Below are 15,191 nucleotides of genomic sequence, written 5' to 3' on the forward strand. Positions count from 1 at the left end.
GTGCGGGCTGCGCACCGGGCCTGGTCCGCCTGGAGCGCCGCGCCCGCCAAGGTCAGCGGCCCGGGCCCGCGGGGGCGGGGGGAACCTGGGTCTGTGTCCGCATGCGTGTTTGCACGTGCGCTTGTGTGCGCTCGTATGTACGGCGGCGCGTGCACTTGTGTGTGTGCACCTGTATATGTTCCATACCTGGGATGGAGTGTGTGTGTGTGTGTGTGCACATAGCATCTGGGGCAGAGTGCACATGTGTGCATGTGTACAATATCTCAGCTGAAGTGTGTGTGTATGCACGTCTCCATAGCCTGTGGGACAGAGCAATTGTGTGCAGGTGTACAGTACCTGGGCAGGCATGTGCGTACACATAGCATCTGGGGCAGAGTTCACATGTGTGCATGTGTACAGAATCTGGAACGGAGCATGTATATGTGGCATCTGGGATGCCATAGTCACGTGTGTGAACATGCCGTAGCTGCATGTTGGGATGGAGCATGTGTGCATGCATGTGTACATGGCATCTGGGACAGAAGTTGTGTGTGTGCACGTGTTTGTATGTAGCATCTGGGACAGCAATCACGTGTGAATATGTACAGTGTCAGGGCTGGAGCGTGTGTGCATAGCATCTGGGGTAGAGCATATGTGTGTGTGTGTAGTATCTGGAATGAAGCATATGTACATGATGCCTAGAACAGTGATTGCATACATGCACGTGTCCAGTATTTGGGATGAAGCATGTATGTGTGCATAGCATCTGGGATGGGGAGCATGTGTGCATGGGTACATGTATTGTATCTGGGATGGAGCATGTATGTGTGTATATAGCATCTGGGACAGAGTGCATGTGTGTGCACATGTATATAGCATCTGAGATGGAGCATGTGTGCATATGGGATAGAACAATTGGGTGTGTACACATGTATACATACAGTGTGCATGTATGTACATTATCTGGGATGGAGCATGTGTATGTACGTAGCACCTGGGATAGAGCATGCATGTGTATGTGTACAGTATCTGGGATGAAGTGCGTGTGCGCCTGTGTGTACATGGCATCTGCAACAGTGATATTGTGTATGTACATGTGCAGTATCTGAGATGAAGCATGTGCATATAGATAGCATGTGGGACAGCAATTGCATGTGTGCAGGTATACAGTACCTAGGATGGAGCCCATGCACATGTATGTATATGTAGCATCTGGCACAGAGAGCATGTGTTCATGTGTATGTGTACAGTATCTGGGAGGGACAAGAACAAGGTCTGGTTCGGAGGCAGCAGCTTAAATACAGTTATTGTAAAAGGCCACAACTCACGATCTACATGTGGTACAAGTAGAGGCTTAATTTAGTTTTAAGTATGGCATCTTTTTCTCATTAAACATTTAAATAAGCAATCCTGTAGCATGGAACTTCACTGCTACACAATAGGGAGGCCAAGAGTTAAAGCACATCAAGAGGTAGATACATAAATGAATAGTAACACTGACCAGAATATAATTTTTAAAAATGATCATAAAGGTTTATGCCTAAAAGCACAAAGGAACCTCCTCCCAATGCTAAATTTAGAAAGAAACTTCTGCCCTGGGTAAATCTTCCTCTGAAACATTCAGTGGTGTCAAAAGCAAAAGTTACTCCAAAGATGAGCTTTTACTGGCCCTATCCCTGGATAGGATCTCGAACTCTCTCTTAGCATCCCAGCCTTTTCTGTATAGAGGACACGTCTGTATGCTCAGCAACTGTACAGTTAATTCAGGATAGTAATGTTCTTGCTTACATTTAAACAGTTCTTACCCTGCTAAACGTCTCTCTCTCTCTCTCATATCCAGGAGAGAAGTGCATTACTTCGGAAATGGTATCACTTGATGATTGAGAATAAAGATGACCTCGCTAAGATCATTACAGCAGAGAATGTAAGTATAGCGGAGGTTGAAATATACTAAGTATTCTTTGCCTTTGGTATTGTAAGTCTTGTTCTGAGAGGTTGAATGCTCAGAGCTTCCAGACAAAGATGGTTGCAATATGCTCAATACCTCTATATCAGAGTCCCAATTTAAGGCCCTTTGTCTTTAATAATAGTAAGAGCAGACCCTGAATTAGAAATAGGCATGATTTGAGCAATGTACATCTTAGCTTTTTGAGGATAAAAAAAGAAAGGGCTAATACTTGCTGCTTCTCTTCTTCTTAATTCCATATTCCCTAGCAGAAAATTCTGCTATCAGTGATGCAGGATTGATCTGGCCTGCTGTTGTTTGGCTGTTACAGAAGAAGAAAAGACAGCCCAGCAACACTTCACCTCTACACACATGTATGCATGCACCCATCCCCTATTAAATACAACTGCATATATCATTCTATGCACAAGTTAGATACAAATGAGGGAGAGCAGAAGTCAGATCAACTAAAAGGTATAACAAATAGATGCAAATATAAAACATGCCTGTGAAAAGTGAAAACAGTGAAGAGAATACTAAAACAGTTTAGCAAACCTACCCATGACAAGTCTGCACATAGTTCTCCAGATTTAAAAAAAAAGTTTGGTTCATATGAACTCAGACTTTTGGAAAGGCCAGGTCTCTGTTCATGCACCTAGCCCCAGTTTCTTTATGCATCTTGTGTTACAAGTGAGCTTTATATAGAGCAAATTCTAATTTTGTTTATTATATTTATGGTAGCCGCACCGACAGGTTAGCTGAGATTAGGGTCACATTATTGTCTGAACACAGAGTGGGCATATCTACACAACTAACTTGCTGTGCCAGGCTGAAACATAACGCACTGTTCCATGCAGGTTACTTTCCAAAGCTGATGTTGGGTGGCTTGCGTTCACTCAGTACTGTAGCTGGGCTATTTGGCTCTGTCGCTGAGCAGAGCTGATTGGCTTACCCACCCACATTGCTGCACCGAAGCAGCTATGATGCTTCCAATTCAAGAGGCAGTGCGCATGGAGCAGTGTGTGTTTCACATGGTTCAGCTTTGGCAAGTTAGTGGTATAGGTGCATCTAGTAGAAACAGTCCCTTCCGTCAGGAGCTTACAAGGACATGGCAGATGAAAGTTCGAGGGGAAACAGGCCTTGAAGGGTGAAGTGACTGGAAGCGTGACTTTGGACAGGATCTGGAATAATAGAATCCTAACACCCAGAGTTCTGGTCCCTGAGCCTTGCTGTCAATCAGTTCCAGCAGTACTGGAGACCTACAAGTTTTAACCAGTGCATTTAAATTTTCAAAACTGTTTTACTCTTCTTACATATTTCCCTTTCTATTTTAAGTTCAATATTGGTAGCATTTAAGTTACAAGAGCAACTTGTTTGGCAGTTCTTGCCCCAGTGGGGTGGCACTTGACATATGTGAAAAAGTGTAAAGGCTTTATGCGCTGCACATTATGCATTGGTGATATATCAGATCTACGGGGTGAAGTGACCAGAGCATATTATTTGTAAATTTAACATCATTGATATCAGTATTAGACATGTAACTGATATAAGACCTTTCTTGCTATAAGACAATTAACCAAGTTCTTCTTACCCTCGTTTGAAACCAGTGCAGAGTGCAGTACTTCTATGCCAGGGAACTTCACCTTGCAGGTGTATCGGTATGTCTGCACTGATGGCTAAAAAGCCAAGTGCAAAGTACTCATGCAAAGCTCCTGCCCCTTTCTGCTTTAGGTACTTGCCCATCTCCTGTTATTGGGATAACACTCAGGAAGGAAATGCTTTAAATCATCTGTGTATTCACTAAGATCTGGTGGCTGGGTTTCTCTGTGGCAGTATGTAATTTTTGATACCAATATGTAACTCTTCCTCGTAATTAGTTACATATGTCACTATCCTACTTTCAACTATTTCCATTAACCAGGTTTCCATTTCAGATGTTCAAGATGTTCTAATTAATTCCTTGACACATCATTTGGACAGCATCATCCTTCAATCTCTTTTGTCTTGCAGTTTGGTTATAGACGCCATTTTCATATTTTATAGTCTCTAATTGCCATGTTCAAGGAGCTGCCCAGGGTAGGGTTGACAAACCTGTACCTTTGTGTATTACATTAAAAAAAAGCTTAACAAGAATGTTGAGTCACACAATCAAGCAGTCAAAAATTAGGTCAGTTTCCTTAACATGCATGTGTTATAATAGTTTGCTTATAGGATCAGATTTTCTACATAATCCCTTTTTTTTTTTCAGCAAAGGCTGAACTATGCTCACTGAATGAACAACTATTTGAATAACAAAATTTCAATGTATGACCCTCCATACTTTTACTTTGGAGTTCAAATGCTGCTCAGAACACACAAACTGTGATTTTCAGTAATAGCCTATATATTTGACAGATCTTTCATGGCAACATCAAAAGGTGGATCCTCAATACCCAAAGACAGCACACTCCCAAGCATGGGGAGATGCTAGTGCTAGAGTTTTTTGGGGGGGTTTTAAGAAAATGCTGACAAAACAGGCATTTTCACTGTGTACTGCATGCAAGAGTGAAATTCTCTGATAGAGGCTCCACCTGTCATTCATGAAGTCCCCAGGGAAGATAGCTGTCCTGTTGAGCACCTACCTACCTAACTAGTGGCAAGGCCATAGCAGTTCCTGCATATAATAATAATTCTTTTGTTGAGTTTCAATGAAGGGCTCTGCAGGTGGATTTTCGGACCAAAAAAAATCCTGCAGTATCTTCGAAACCACTACAAGTTTTTTCATTAATTTTATAAACTAGCAATGACTCCCTCGGCACGTATAACAACTTAACCAGTCTTTAATGCCATCTTGCACATGATAAAATAAATGTAGTAAACTAAAAACTTACTTGATGTTCTAATGGACAGAGTATCAAGGATGATTAACAGTATGAAATTGAACATATAACTTCAATTTGTAATGACTTCACACTATCATTTACCTCCTTCAACCTATGTCCTCAAATAACACATTAAATGCAGCATCTCTTATTCATTCTAGTGCCCTGTATATTAACAGGTATAAAGTAAGGCACGCTGTGCAGAGTTCAACTCTAGAATTCAGTTGTAGAGGGCCAAGTTTAAAACCTTTTAAGCAAATGCTCTCTTAAACCCTTAGCCGAGATTCTGCCCAGCATGAAAATAATACCATCAAAACAGTTGCAAAAATTATCTTATTACAAGTGAATCAAGAACAAATTAATTATGTGTTTATCACCTCAGTTTTATCATTGTGTTAGATGTTTATAAAAACATTTCTTCAGACGTTCTGATTTAATTGCAGGGGAAGCCTTTGAAAGAGGCTCAAGGTGAAATCCTGTATTCTGCCTCCTTTCTGGAGTGGTTTGCCGAAGAAGCTCGACGTGTTTATGGGGACATCATTCCACCTGCTGCAAAAGACAGAAGGATCTTGGTGCTGAAACAGCCTGTCGGGGTGGCAGCCATTATCACCCCTGTAAGTAAAGCTGCATCTTTTGACAAAGCTCAATTAGAGTGTTCAGCTTAGCCCTGGGACTTGGGTAGCGTGCATCTCCATTGCCCCAGAAGAAGCCCCATAAAAAGACTCTTCTACTTGCTCACTTGTTCCGGGTGGGGTTGTATTCTCCTGTATGACCATCTAAGACAGGCCACAACCAAGTTTGAGAGAGAGAGAAACAAAGCATTAGTCTGGATGCATTTTTATATTAAATGACATATCTTGGAACAAGTAATAGCTTAATATCAAAGATACATTGTGGCATTGATAATCCAGGGGTGGGTGGGAGGGGTGCATATGGCAGAGGGAGAGGGATTTGTTCCTGGATTAAAGATGTAGGGAGTATTTGATTTATCATGAGCAGAAGGACTTCTATGTCAGTGGTACTGCTTTTTAGCTTACAGAACTTAACAGAGTATAAAAATAAGTGGTCTTGGCCCTCTACACACACTTCTCTCCTTTTCCATTATTTTGAGAAGTGTTTGACAACATAAAAGAAAACTCACTGGTAGTGAGCGTCTCTGCTTGGGTTTTCTGTAGAAACTGCAAAAAATATCCAGTTGTTTGCGCAAAGCTGGAAGTATTTAGCTTTTCTGAGCTTCACTGTATTTTTCTCTCAACTTAGTGGAATTTCCCTAGTGCCATGATTACACGGAAGGTTGGTGCAGCCCTGGCAGCTGGCTGTACAGTGGTGGTGAAACCTGCAGAAGACACTCCCTTATCTGCATTAGCACTTGCTGAGGTGAACTTTTCAACTGATTTTTATTTTGATAATGGACTGTACTTTACACTAGGGATCCATAAACAGGAATTTAACTTTTGCCAAGTCTTCATGCTGAGATTTTACAAATGTATGCCACTAAGATAGTCCTTTAGCTTAAATATTTACCTTGAAACAAGCATTGCAGTATGTTTTATGGTTATATTAGGAGTGTTATGCAGGGTGGGCCTAACAGTCGAGGAGCATTACAAAAAGACAGCTTTAACACTGAAGCACAAGAGCCTACTTGTGTGGGATTCCTGCTAGCAGCTGGCACTTATGGAGCCCAATACAAGAGGTGCCAAGCACCTCTTACTTCCATTGGACTTGCGAGTTTCATTTTCAAAGCATTAAGTTTTTTATTTGTATTTTATTACTTTATAAAGCGTATAAAATTAACTAATCCTCTTATAAATGTATCTTTACTGCACTTTTCTTGTTTCTTATTGCAGCTGGCAAACCAGGCTGGCATTCCGGCAGGAGTATTTAATGTTGTTCCCTGTTCCAGACAACAGACACCCGCTGTAGGGGAAGCTCTATGCACTGACCCCTTGGTAGCCAAAATCTCTTTTACTGGCTCCACTGCAACAGGAAAGGTATGTGATAAAGACAACAAAGCATGCCTTTGAATGGTTTTACTGGAATTATGTTTGGAAAGCCAAGGAAAAGACTGGGGGTAAAGGAAGGGGAGAGGGTTATGTACATCTTTCTCATATCAAGTTCTCAGGGAGGTTCTCCTTTACACAACATGCATAACAAACTCACAGAAATCCCCTCCATAGCCTGCATATACTTCTATTTTTCCCTGTATGTTAAATCTTGCCTCTAATAATGTCACAGAAATATGATAATGTGCCATTTGAAATCTGAGGAAGAACAATTATTCAGGAAGGTTCAGTCCAAGAAACTGCTGCTTCCTGTATACAATGGCACAGTCTAAGAGGAACACTTCAGCATAATTAAATCGTGTTGCCAGGAATGGAGTATATTTCTGAGAAGGAGGAAAAGATTAATGAGATGAAACATTTACTGTAGGTTAGATTTTACCACCCTTGCTGCTGAAGCAATCTTATTAATTTTAATGAGTTGAATTAAGGATAAAAGGCACCATATGATGTGAATAAGGGTGATGGAATCTGATCCTTAAACAGGGAGGAACATAGTCTGAAGTGGTCTCAGAGCAAATGAAGAAAACACATTGGCTACCTAGAGGAAGAAGTCTCAGTTAAAAGTGCTGTTTGACTGTGGAACAAACGTGGAAGGCAAAGAGTAACAAACGTGGAAGGGAAAGGGTAGTTTAACAGAACTCAAGTGCTTGTACTAAGTCAGAAAAGTTATTGGATAAAATTATGACCCAACTAAAATCAAGGGGAATTTATTACTAGATTCCAGTGGAGTAAGGATTGCACCTCACATGACCAGCATAGGAAGTGGTTCCTTGTACTACTTTCCATAGAAAAGAAGGTCTGTGGGTTTTGTGGAGACAACCTGCAGGTCCATTGTGTGCTAGGGTTATTTTCCTCTTCCCCTCTAGTCTGTACTGGCTAAATTCATGGATTATTTACCGACTCATTTGAAGGTGTGTGGATTTCTCTGTCTTCTGTATACTTGCAGTTACTGCTGCACTATGCTGCTGACACTGTGAAAAGGGTCTCTATGGAGCTTGGGGGGCATGCTCCCTTTATAGTATTTGACAGTGCTAACATGGACCAAGCTGTTGCAGGAGCCCTGGCTTCCAAATATAGAAACTCAGGACAGGTGAGAAGAAATTTAAATAGTCCTTATTTCTTGTGTTTGGTGATTTTTTTTTTTGCTTTGTTTTATTTTTCCTTCATGCTAGTGGACAACATGAGAAGAGGAACAAAGATGAACCCCAGGAAATGAATGCAACAAAGAGGCTGGAATCTGTGGTAGAGTAAAAGCAGTGAATGGGCAACAGTAATACCTGGCCTGAAGCATAGGCCAGGTATAAGGTGTTTTGGAAGCCACCAAGGGGATTCAAAGTTAGGGGAAGGAAGGAGCAAAATGGAGAAGAAACATCAATGGAAAATTTAGACCAAGAGGTTGTCCTAATTGAGACACAGAAAGATAAAGGCATTGACTAACTGAAAGGCCAACCTAAAAATACCACTTGTAAAAATCTAGTCCCTAAAAGTAGAGTTTGGACCCTACTGACAAAGTAAACAAAAATCAATGGAAACATCAGCTCGTACCTTCTCTTCTTGCTTGATTGCTGGCTCTACTGCACAGCCTACACTCTCTATCTTCTAATCAGAGAATAACCCCCTCACCTTTGCATACTGGTGGATACATATATCAGAGTCATCAGAACCTATTTAGCCTTTCAGTAGCACAATCTACACCTGTAAATGTCTCACGCAAACCACATCAGCTTATTAGGGTTGGACTTGTAATGTGTCCTGTAAAGTGAATCAAAATGGTACTCTGCTGCCTCTACATGGAAAGTAAGATTAGTTGGGAGATGTCAGAGATGCATGAAATTATGTCATCTGTTCTTTCATGTTTGTTTTCAGACGTGTGTTTGCACAAACCGCTTCTTGGTGCAAAAGGGAATCCATGATACATTTGTGGAAAAGTTTGCCAAAGCCATTGAGAAAGAGCTACATGTAGGAAATGGATTTGATGAAAGAACTACCCAGGGACCATTAATTAACGAAAAGGCAGTGGAAAAGGTATGAAGACAAACATATGGGTTGCATTTTTTAAAATTAAATTTCTAGTTTTATGGCCTGATAAGCATGTTTTGCACCCAGTTTTCTTATACCTGTTTTCTTAGATTGTATTTGTTGAAAGGCTGTTCTCACCTCAAGGCCTATGCTGATGTGATCAGGAGCAGCTATGGCCATCTGATATTCCACCATGGGAAAAGAAAAAGGACTCTTCTACAATGAGCAAACCTTTCTTCCTAATTATATTCTGATTTTTCTCAATAGAGCCATTTGCTAAAGACAGCAGAATGCAGGGAATGGATTAGGATGCATACCCCTTGACACTGGGAATAAGCATTTGTTTTGAAGAGCAATGTTCCTGCCTATCAAAACTAGGGGGAATAACAAATTAAGGTTAAAAATGTACTGGAGCTGTGACTGTGGAAGACTCAGTCTTTGATAATGAGAACTACTGTGCAAGCTTTGGAACTCCCTCTCTTCTAGATGACTGCTTATTTCTAGGATATTTAACTTTTTTTTGGAACCACAAAAGCGGTCTTGATTTTTTGTTACATGTGGTCTTGTGCTCTTTGAGGCTAAAGCTGATTCTGACAGTGTGAATCGCTCCTTTCTTAATGCAATGCAGGTATAGCTGTGACCTTTCAGTCTCATTTAGATATCAACGACAGATTGCTTACAAATTTGCCAGAATGTATTATATTTGCCATAGGAGATAAATATTTACAACCTTTTGGGAAGTATCTGGCATGATATCTTTGTGTGTATAAACAAAGCACCTTTCCGTTCATCATAAAGCACTATCTTTCACAAGTGCTGTACACTGCTGCACAGTGTCAGGGCTTCAGCTGCAAGAGGAGAGAGTACTACATTGGCCCTTCTCCTCACCTGGTGATTAAGACACTCTCACCTGGAAAGTGGTCATTTAAACCCCTCAAGCCAAACAAGGCATCAAATCAGAAAATTTTAAACTGCATCACGAAGGGAGTCCTGCCTCTCTCTCTCTCTTTTTTTTTTTGGTTTTTTTTGAATGCCCTGTTTAAAAGCGTCAAACAGGAATCTTCTTTCCCTGTGAAGTATATGCCAGACACGTAGCAACCAATGCTAGCTTGAGTCTCATTTATTTTGCTCACCTCAGGTAGAAAGACACATTAGTGATGCGGTGGCTCAAGGAGCCTCCATTGTGACAGGAGGAAAACGGCACAGCCTTGGGAAGAACTTCTTTGAGCCAACTTTGCTGAGCAATGTCACAACAAACATGCTTTGCACTCAAGAAGAAACATTTGGTCCAGTGGCACCAGTTATCAAGTAAGCCGATCTATTTTACAGATTAATTTAGTGACAAAGAAAGCAAGCTTCAGAAATATTTTGTTGTGAATATGGATGCATGTGCATTATTATTTGTCAATTATGTTTAGGTCTCTAGTTATTATGAAGAGAACATGAGAGCATGCACACCATTCTATGTTTTTACTTCAGTATTTTCTGAATTTTGATTTATTTTCATAATATTAAGACATCTCTAAGTAATGCTTTTATATGGCATCATTAAGGAGGGTAACAGTAAAGGCCATCAGTTTCATGCTCTGTAAAGTGATGAGGACAGAAAGACAGCTTGGATCTTGGCACATGATATGCTGGTCCTAGATTTTTCTGGTCCAAAATACATTGTGGGAAAATTTTAACTCTGGCACCTTTCTTTCTGAGACCTTCTTCAGTCTGATTATGTTGGATCTTGCCTGAAGGAAGAGTTAGTCTAGGTGGGATGGCTTGTCTAGATGTGGGGGAAATGAATGGCAAGTTCATCCATTTTGGTTAAATGGTTTTAACTGCCACTTAACAGCTAGTGTAGCCAAAGACATTGCTAATAAAAAAAAAAGTACTATATTTTTCCTGTATATTACATATCCACAGATAAATCATGAACCTTGTTTTGGGAAGGCAAAATGAAGAAAAAAAGATATTTCCAGAATCTTAAGTGCCACAGCATAGGTTCACCATGGCTGAATGCATGGGTCTGCAGAGTTTCAGGTTTAACCCTGCCGAATTTGAATTCTGTACTTTATATACTGGACTTTATATATTTGACCAAGCCAAAAGCTGTTGCCAGTTTGGCAGTGGCTGTAATAGGGTTAAGCCTCAAACTGTAGCTCCAGCGAAAGGGTGAGTGACCTCAAAGATGGGACTTGGCCTTCATGCACATGGGGGAAAAAAGGAAAGAAGGGACAGGAGCACGACTTCCTGCAACCAATCTACCATCCCTATGCCTTCATTCTGGCAGGGGCAACCACCTTGCCCTGCACAGATTGTGGGGGGTATGTGCCCCCCGGGCCTCCGCCAGGGTACAGGCAGCAGTAAGAGGCCCCTGCGCACCTGGATGAGCCGCCTGGGCTCCAACCCTCCCCTGACTCAACCTGGCCAGGGCCCCCCTCACCCTGTGGCAGGGGGCACAGAAGGGGACTGTCCCACGCATCCGGCCCGGCCCCACCAGCAAGGGCCTCAGCTCAGCCCAGCCATGTACATCCCACTGCTCGTATATCTCACCGCTCCCGGACTGCGTCCCCACGTGCATCCTGCTACTCTGGATCCCAGAGCCTCTGACAGTCAATCTCAGTCTGGGGGGCTCTTTGGGCTACTATCAGGGGCTCCCCAAACAACCAGCCGATCACAATTGACTGGTTGGTGACCACAGTGCTAAATGATGTCACAGTAACAGCTTGTACTGCACTGTGCTGGCAGCGCACGGTAATTTTTAACCGCTTTGTCACCATAGCAATGCACTATAGTGAGGGAGCGCATTGCTAAAGCGACATAGCTCCACAGTTTGCGCCCACTGATATAATATCACCATAGTGCCTCATGTAGACACACCCACAGAAAAGTAAACTTTAAACCCTGGAACTTGTCACAGAGAACTGTTATATGTGCTTTGCCCTACTCCCCATATGGCAGTTCTGGCTATATCTCAGAGAACAGGAAGATAATGGAGCAAAGGATGCCTGTTATTTTGACTGGAGATCTCACGGGTGTCCATTTCTCTTATGTCGACAGGTTTGATACTGAGGCAGAAGCTGTTGCTATAGCAAATTCAGCCAATGTGGGTTTAGCAGGTAAGTTCTTCCTTGGCAGATAAATACATCATTTTATAAGTTTGAGCTTAGTGTTGCCAGTAAGTGGGATGAATATTTTTACTTAAGAGTGAGTATACCTGCTAGCACCTGTGTCCAAGGTGTCTGCTGCTGCATCCTTTTGACTATTGCTCTCATGAGGTATTCTGTGTCCATTTTGCAGGATACTTCTATTCTCAAGACCCAGGCCAGATCTGGAGAGTCGCGGAGCAGCTGGCGGTTGGAATGGTTGGGGTTAATGAAGGATTATTATCTGCAGTAGAGTGCCCTTTTGGTGGTGTAAAACAGTCTGGTCTAGGACGAGAGGGTTCAAAATATGGCATTGATGAGTACCTAGAAGTCAAATACGTCTGTTTTGGAGGCTTATAACAACCAGTGAGAGAGACAATCCATGAAGGCCTGGAAAATAGGGCTTTAGGTCTAGTAAATTACAAATCTAGATATTGGTACATATTAGTGCAACTTTTACTCCGTTCCGAATTAAGTGACCCTCTTGTGTAAGTGTTAAGAGATGTTTTACAGTCTTGTGCTAGTATATGTAAAAATACTACTCAACATTGATCTTTACATACTGCATGTTCATAGTATTAGTTAATACCCAGCAGTATAACTACTGTGCCTCTCTTTGATGGGGGCAGGAAAGAATAGTAGTGTCTCTATTATTTAAGCTTACCCTGAGTAAGCAAATAGGGTGGAGTAATTTTTGTCCACAATGAAGATCCATCCTCCATTTCTGGTAGAAGAAACAGACACCTTTTTTCCCTAAAACCATGTATGTGGGGAACTGTTGGGGGAGATAACATTTGGCAAAGTAGGGAAGTTAACAAATTCTGTATAAGCTGGATGCACAGCGAGGCAATGGATACAGAACATGCCTGGCTCAGTGGTAGCAGAGGAAAGAGAATTTTACTCACCTTGCAGGGAGACTTCAGAGCTGTTGGAATGAGGAGAAAACTATATCTAAGGTGGTATGTAAATGAATGTCTAACCCAGTGGTTCTCACTTGTGGGGAGGAAGGGCTGGTGAGGGTCATGATGCAGGCATTGCTGCCACTGCAGCAGCCAGGTAAAACTGCCCCACGTGCAGATCTGCGGTATGCACGTACTCCTGCTGCATCGGGGCTTTCTCGTAACACTAAACCAGGACAGGAGAGCTGACTCAGGCTGTAGCCTTTCCCCATGTACTCTCCCTTTTTCCCTTCACCCCCACCCATGATTTTCCAGAACCAGGGGAAACATCATGTATCTGGGTCCAAGAAGGCCATTCTCCTTAAGCATTCCCAGGGATAACTGTTCTTCTGGCGTGGTTTAGTACCCACCGAGGTGTTGGGGCTCCTCCCTAGCTTGCTTCTGTGGCCATATGGCTGAGGGCAGGCGAAACTTGGGAGCATCTGAACCCCAAGTCTTTGGTCTTGGGCCTGCACGTAGGATGCCTGCCAGAAGACTTCGGAAATATCTGAAGCACCTGGTGGAAGTTGAGGATGTTTGCTGGTTGTAGGGCCACTTCTGATTCTGGACTGACTCACGGATTTGGACTTGATTTGGCTTGGAACACGAAAAGTTTCTTTAAAATAAAAGAGAACCAGAGGCACACGAGACATTTCCACCCATTTGCCTCTGTTTCTAGGATGAGAACTGGGCAGGCGCAGGGGGAAGGCTGCAGACCAGACTCCTGTCCTGCTTTAGGATGATCTCTAATGCAGGAGGAGCATGTGCACATTCCACAGCCCTTCTTGAGCTGGCTGTGCAGAAGGTGTGGGGGGCAGTTATACCTGGAGGCAGCAGCAGCTGGGTGAGAACCACTGAGGTAAGTTGAGGCAGCACCAACAGTGGTTCTGAAATGGGGGTACTAGCACATTGAAAATATCAGTGGAAGAGTGTTCTCGCTGAACAGGTTGGGAACCACTGACCTAACCAATCCCCTTTGCAAGACCAATGTAATTCCCCATGGACCAAGGAAAGGATATGTTAATCAACATCCATGATGCCTAACCCCTTTTAGAGGGTGTTTTTTACCACATCTGCACAGCATCTACACAGGCTCCAGAGCTCCTCTAGCCTCTGCTCCCTGAAAGTCTCCAGGCCTTGGCTTGGGCTTTTCCACATGCAGGGAGATGTCTATTAGAGAGTTAGGTTCTACTAAGAATTTAAATACAGATCTGCAGTGGGGAGGCTTTTGTGAGCCATCCCAGTTAGTTAAGGGAAATCATCTTTAGAAGATGAAAGAGTGGTGCATTCCTGAAGTTTTAACTTTACTTAAATAACAAGCACTTTATTCAGAAAACTTCTTTCTAGCTAGCATTGCAGAGGCTGCAGGGAAGCAGATGTCTGTCTACATTTTCTATTTACAAGGCATTTATAGTTGTTACAGTGAGCCAGCCTCCCCCTATCTACACTGAATTTCCCTCAGTCTAATTACACTATTAAGCAGGCTGTTGTACAATATACATTCAGTTATGCAAAGGAAGGGGAAGTATGAATTTGGGAATGATTTAAGATTGGCAGAGTGGAGCAGAGCTTCACAGCAGACTTCTAAAGTGCACACACAGAGTGCTGTAAAATACTACGTGGCTTTTTAATATTGTTGTTATTATTTAGTTTGTATGGCATTATCAGGGATCCTGGGTTTCTCTGATATTCAAAAAAAAAACCCCAATTTTTTTGTTAAAAAAATAACCCAAGTTTTCTCTGATATTCAAAAAAAAATCCCCAATTTTTTTGTTAAAAAAATAACCCAAAAACCATGGTTCCTTTTTTTTTTTAACCTAAAAATTGGGGATTTTTTTTTTTTTTTTTTTTTTAATCGGAGAAAACCAGGATCCTCGGACATTATCATGGCTGGAGCTCATACCTTAGTGCCAATGTAAAATGCCTGAGTGCTTCATACTGAAGTTATGCCACCAGGGGGGGTTGAAAGGACACTTTTTGCTCCTGCAGAAGATCCAGATGCAGTACACACAAAGTCACTGAGGCATTTACAATAGCTGATCAGCTACAGGATATGCCCATAGAGGTAATAAAGGAAATAAGATGTCCTTTTCCTTAGCTGGAAAAAGTTTGTTTTAACTAGTTAAAATATCTTAGTTGAACACAGAGAGTGCCCTTACTTTGTGTGTACCATGTTATAGCACACATGGAAGTGGAGCATATACTGCAAGATGGTTTACTTTTCCACTTTTAATTTAAAAAAGCATTGC

General features: G+C 42.1%; 1 protein-coding gene across 1 annotated transcript; it reads left to right on the plus strand.

Annotated features, from left to right (window-relative positions):
- The first annotated feature begins 6 nt into the window (after positions 1-6).
- ALDH5A1 (aldehyde dehydrogenase 5 family member A1) lies at positions 7-14,675 on the plus strand. Its single transcript, XM_006034433.3, has 10 exons — positions 7-51; positions 1,820-1,903; positions 5,229-5,399; positions 6,046-6,162; positions 6,633-6,776; positions 7,795-7,938; positions 8,715-8,873; positions 10,006-10,175; positions 11,919-11,977; positions 12,159-14,675. The coding sequence occupies exons 2-10, from the start codon at positions 1,856-1,858 to the stop codon at positions 12,362-12,364; spliced, it is 1,218 nt and encodes a 405-aa protein (XP_006034495.2). The 5' UTR covers positions 7-51; positions 1,820-1,855; the 3' UTR covers positions 12,365-14,675.
- Positions 14,676-15,191: the final 516 nt, after the last annotated feature.

This window comes from Alligator sinensis, unplaced genomic scaffold (assembly GCF_000455745.1).
Source record: "Alligator sinensis unplaced genomic scaffold, ASM45574v1 scaffold969_1, whole genome shotgun sequence".
In the NCBI taxonomy this organism is placed as follows: domain Eukaryota; kingdom Metazoa; phylum Chordata; order Crocodylia; family Alligatoridae; genus Alligator; species Alligator sinensis.

Excerpts from the sequence above, each read along its gene's own strand:
- ALDH5A1 (XM_006034433.3), top strand. The coding sequence starts at position 1,856 with ATGATTGAGAATAAAGATGACCTCGCTAAGATCATTACAGCAGAGAAT. Across the intron at positions 6,163-6,632 it reads CTGCATTAGCACTTGCTGAG|CTGGCAAACCAGGCTGGCAT; the intron begins GTGAACTTTTCA and ends TTCTTATTGCAG. Across the intron at positions 11,978-12,158 it reads AGCCAATGTGGGTTTAGCAG|GATACTTCTATTCTCAAGAC; the intron begins GTAAGTTCTTCC and ends TCCATTTTGCAG.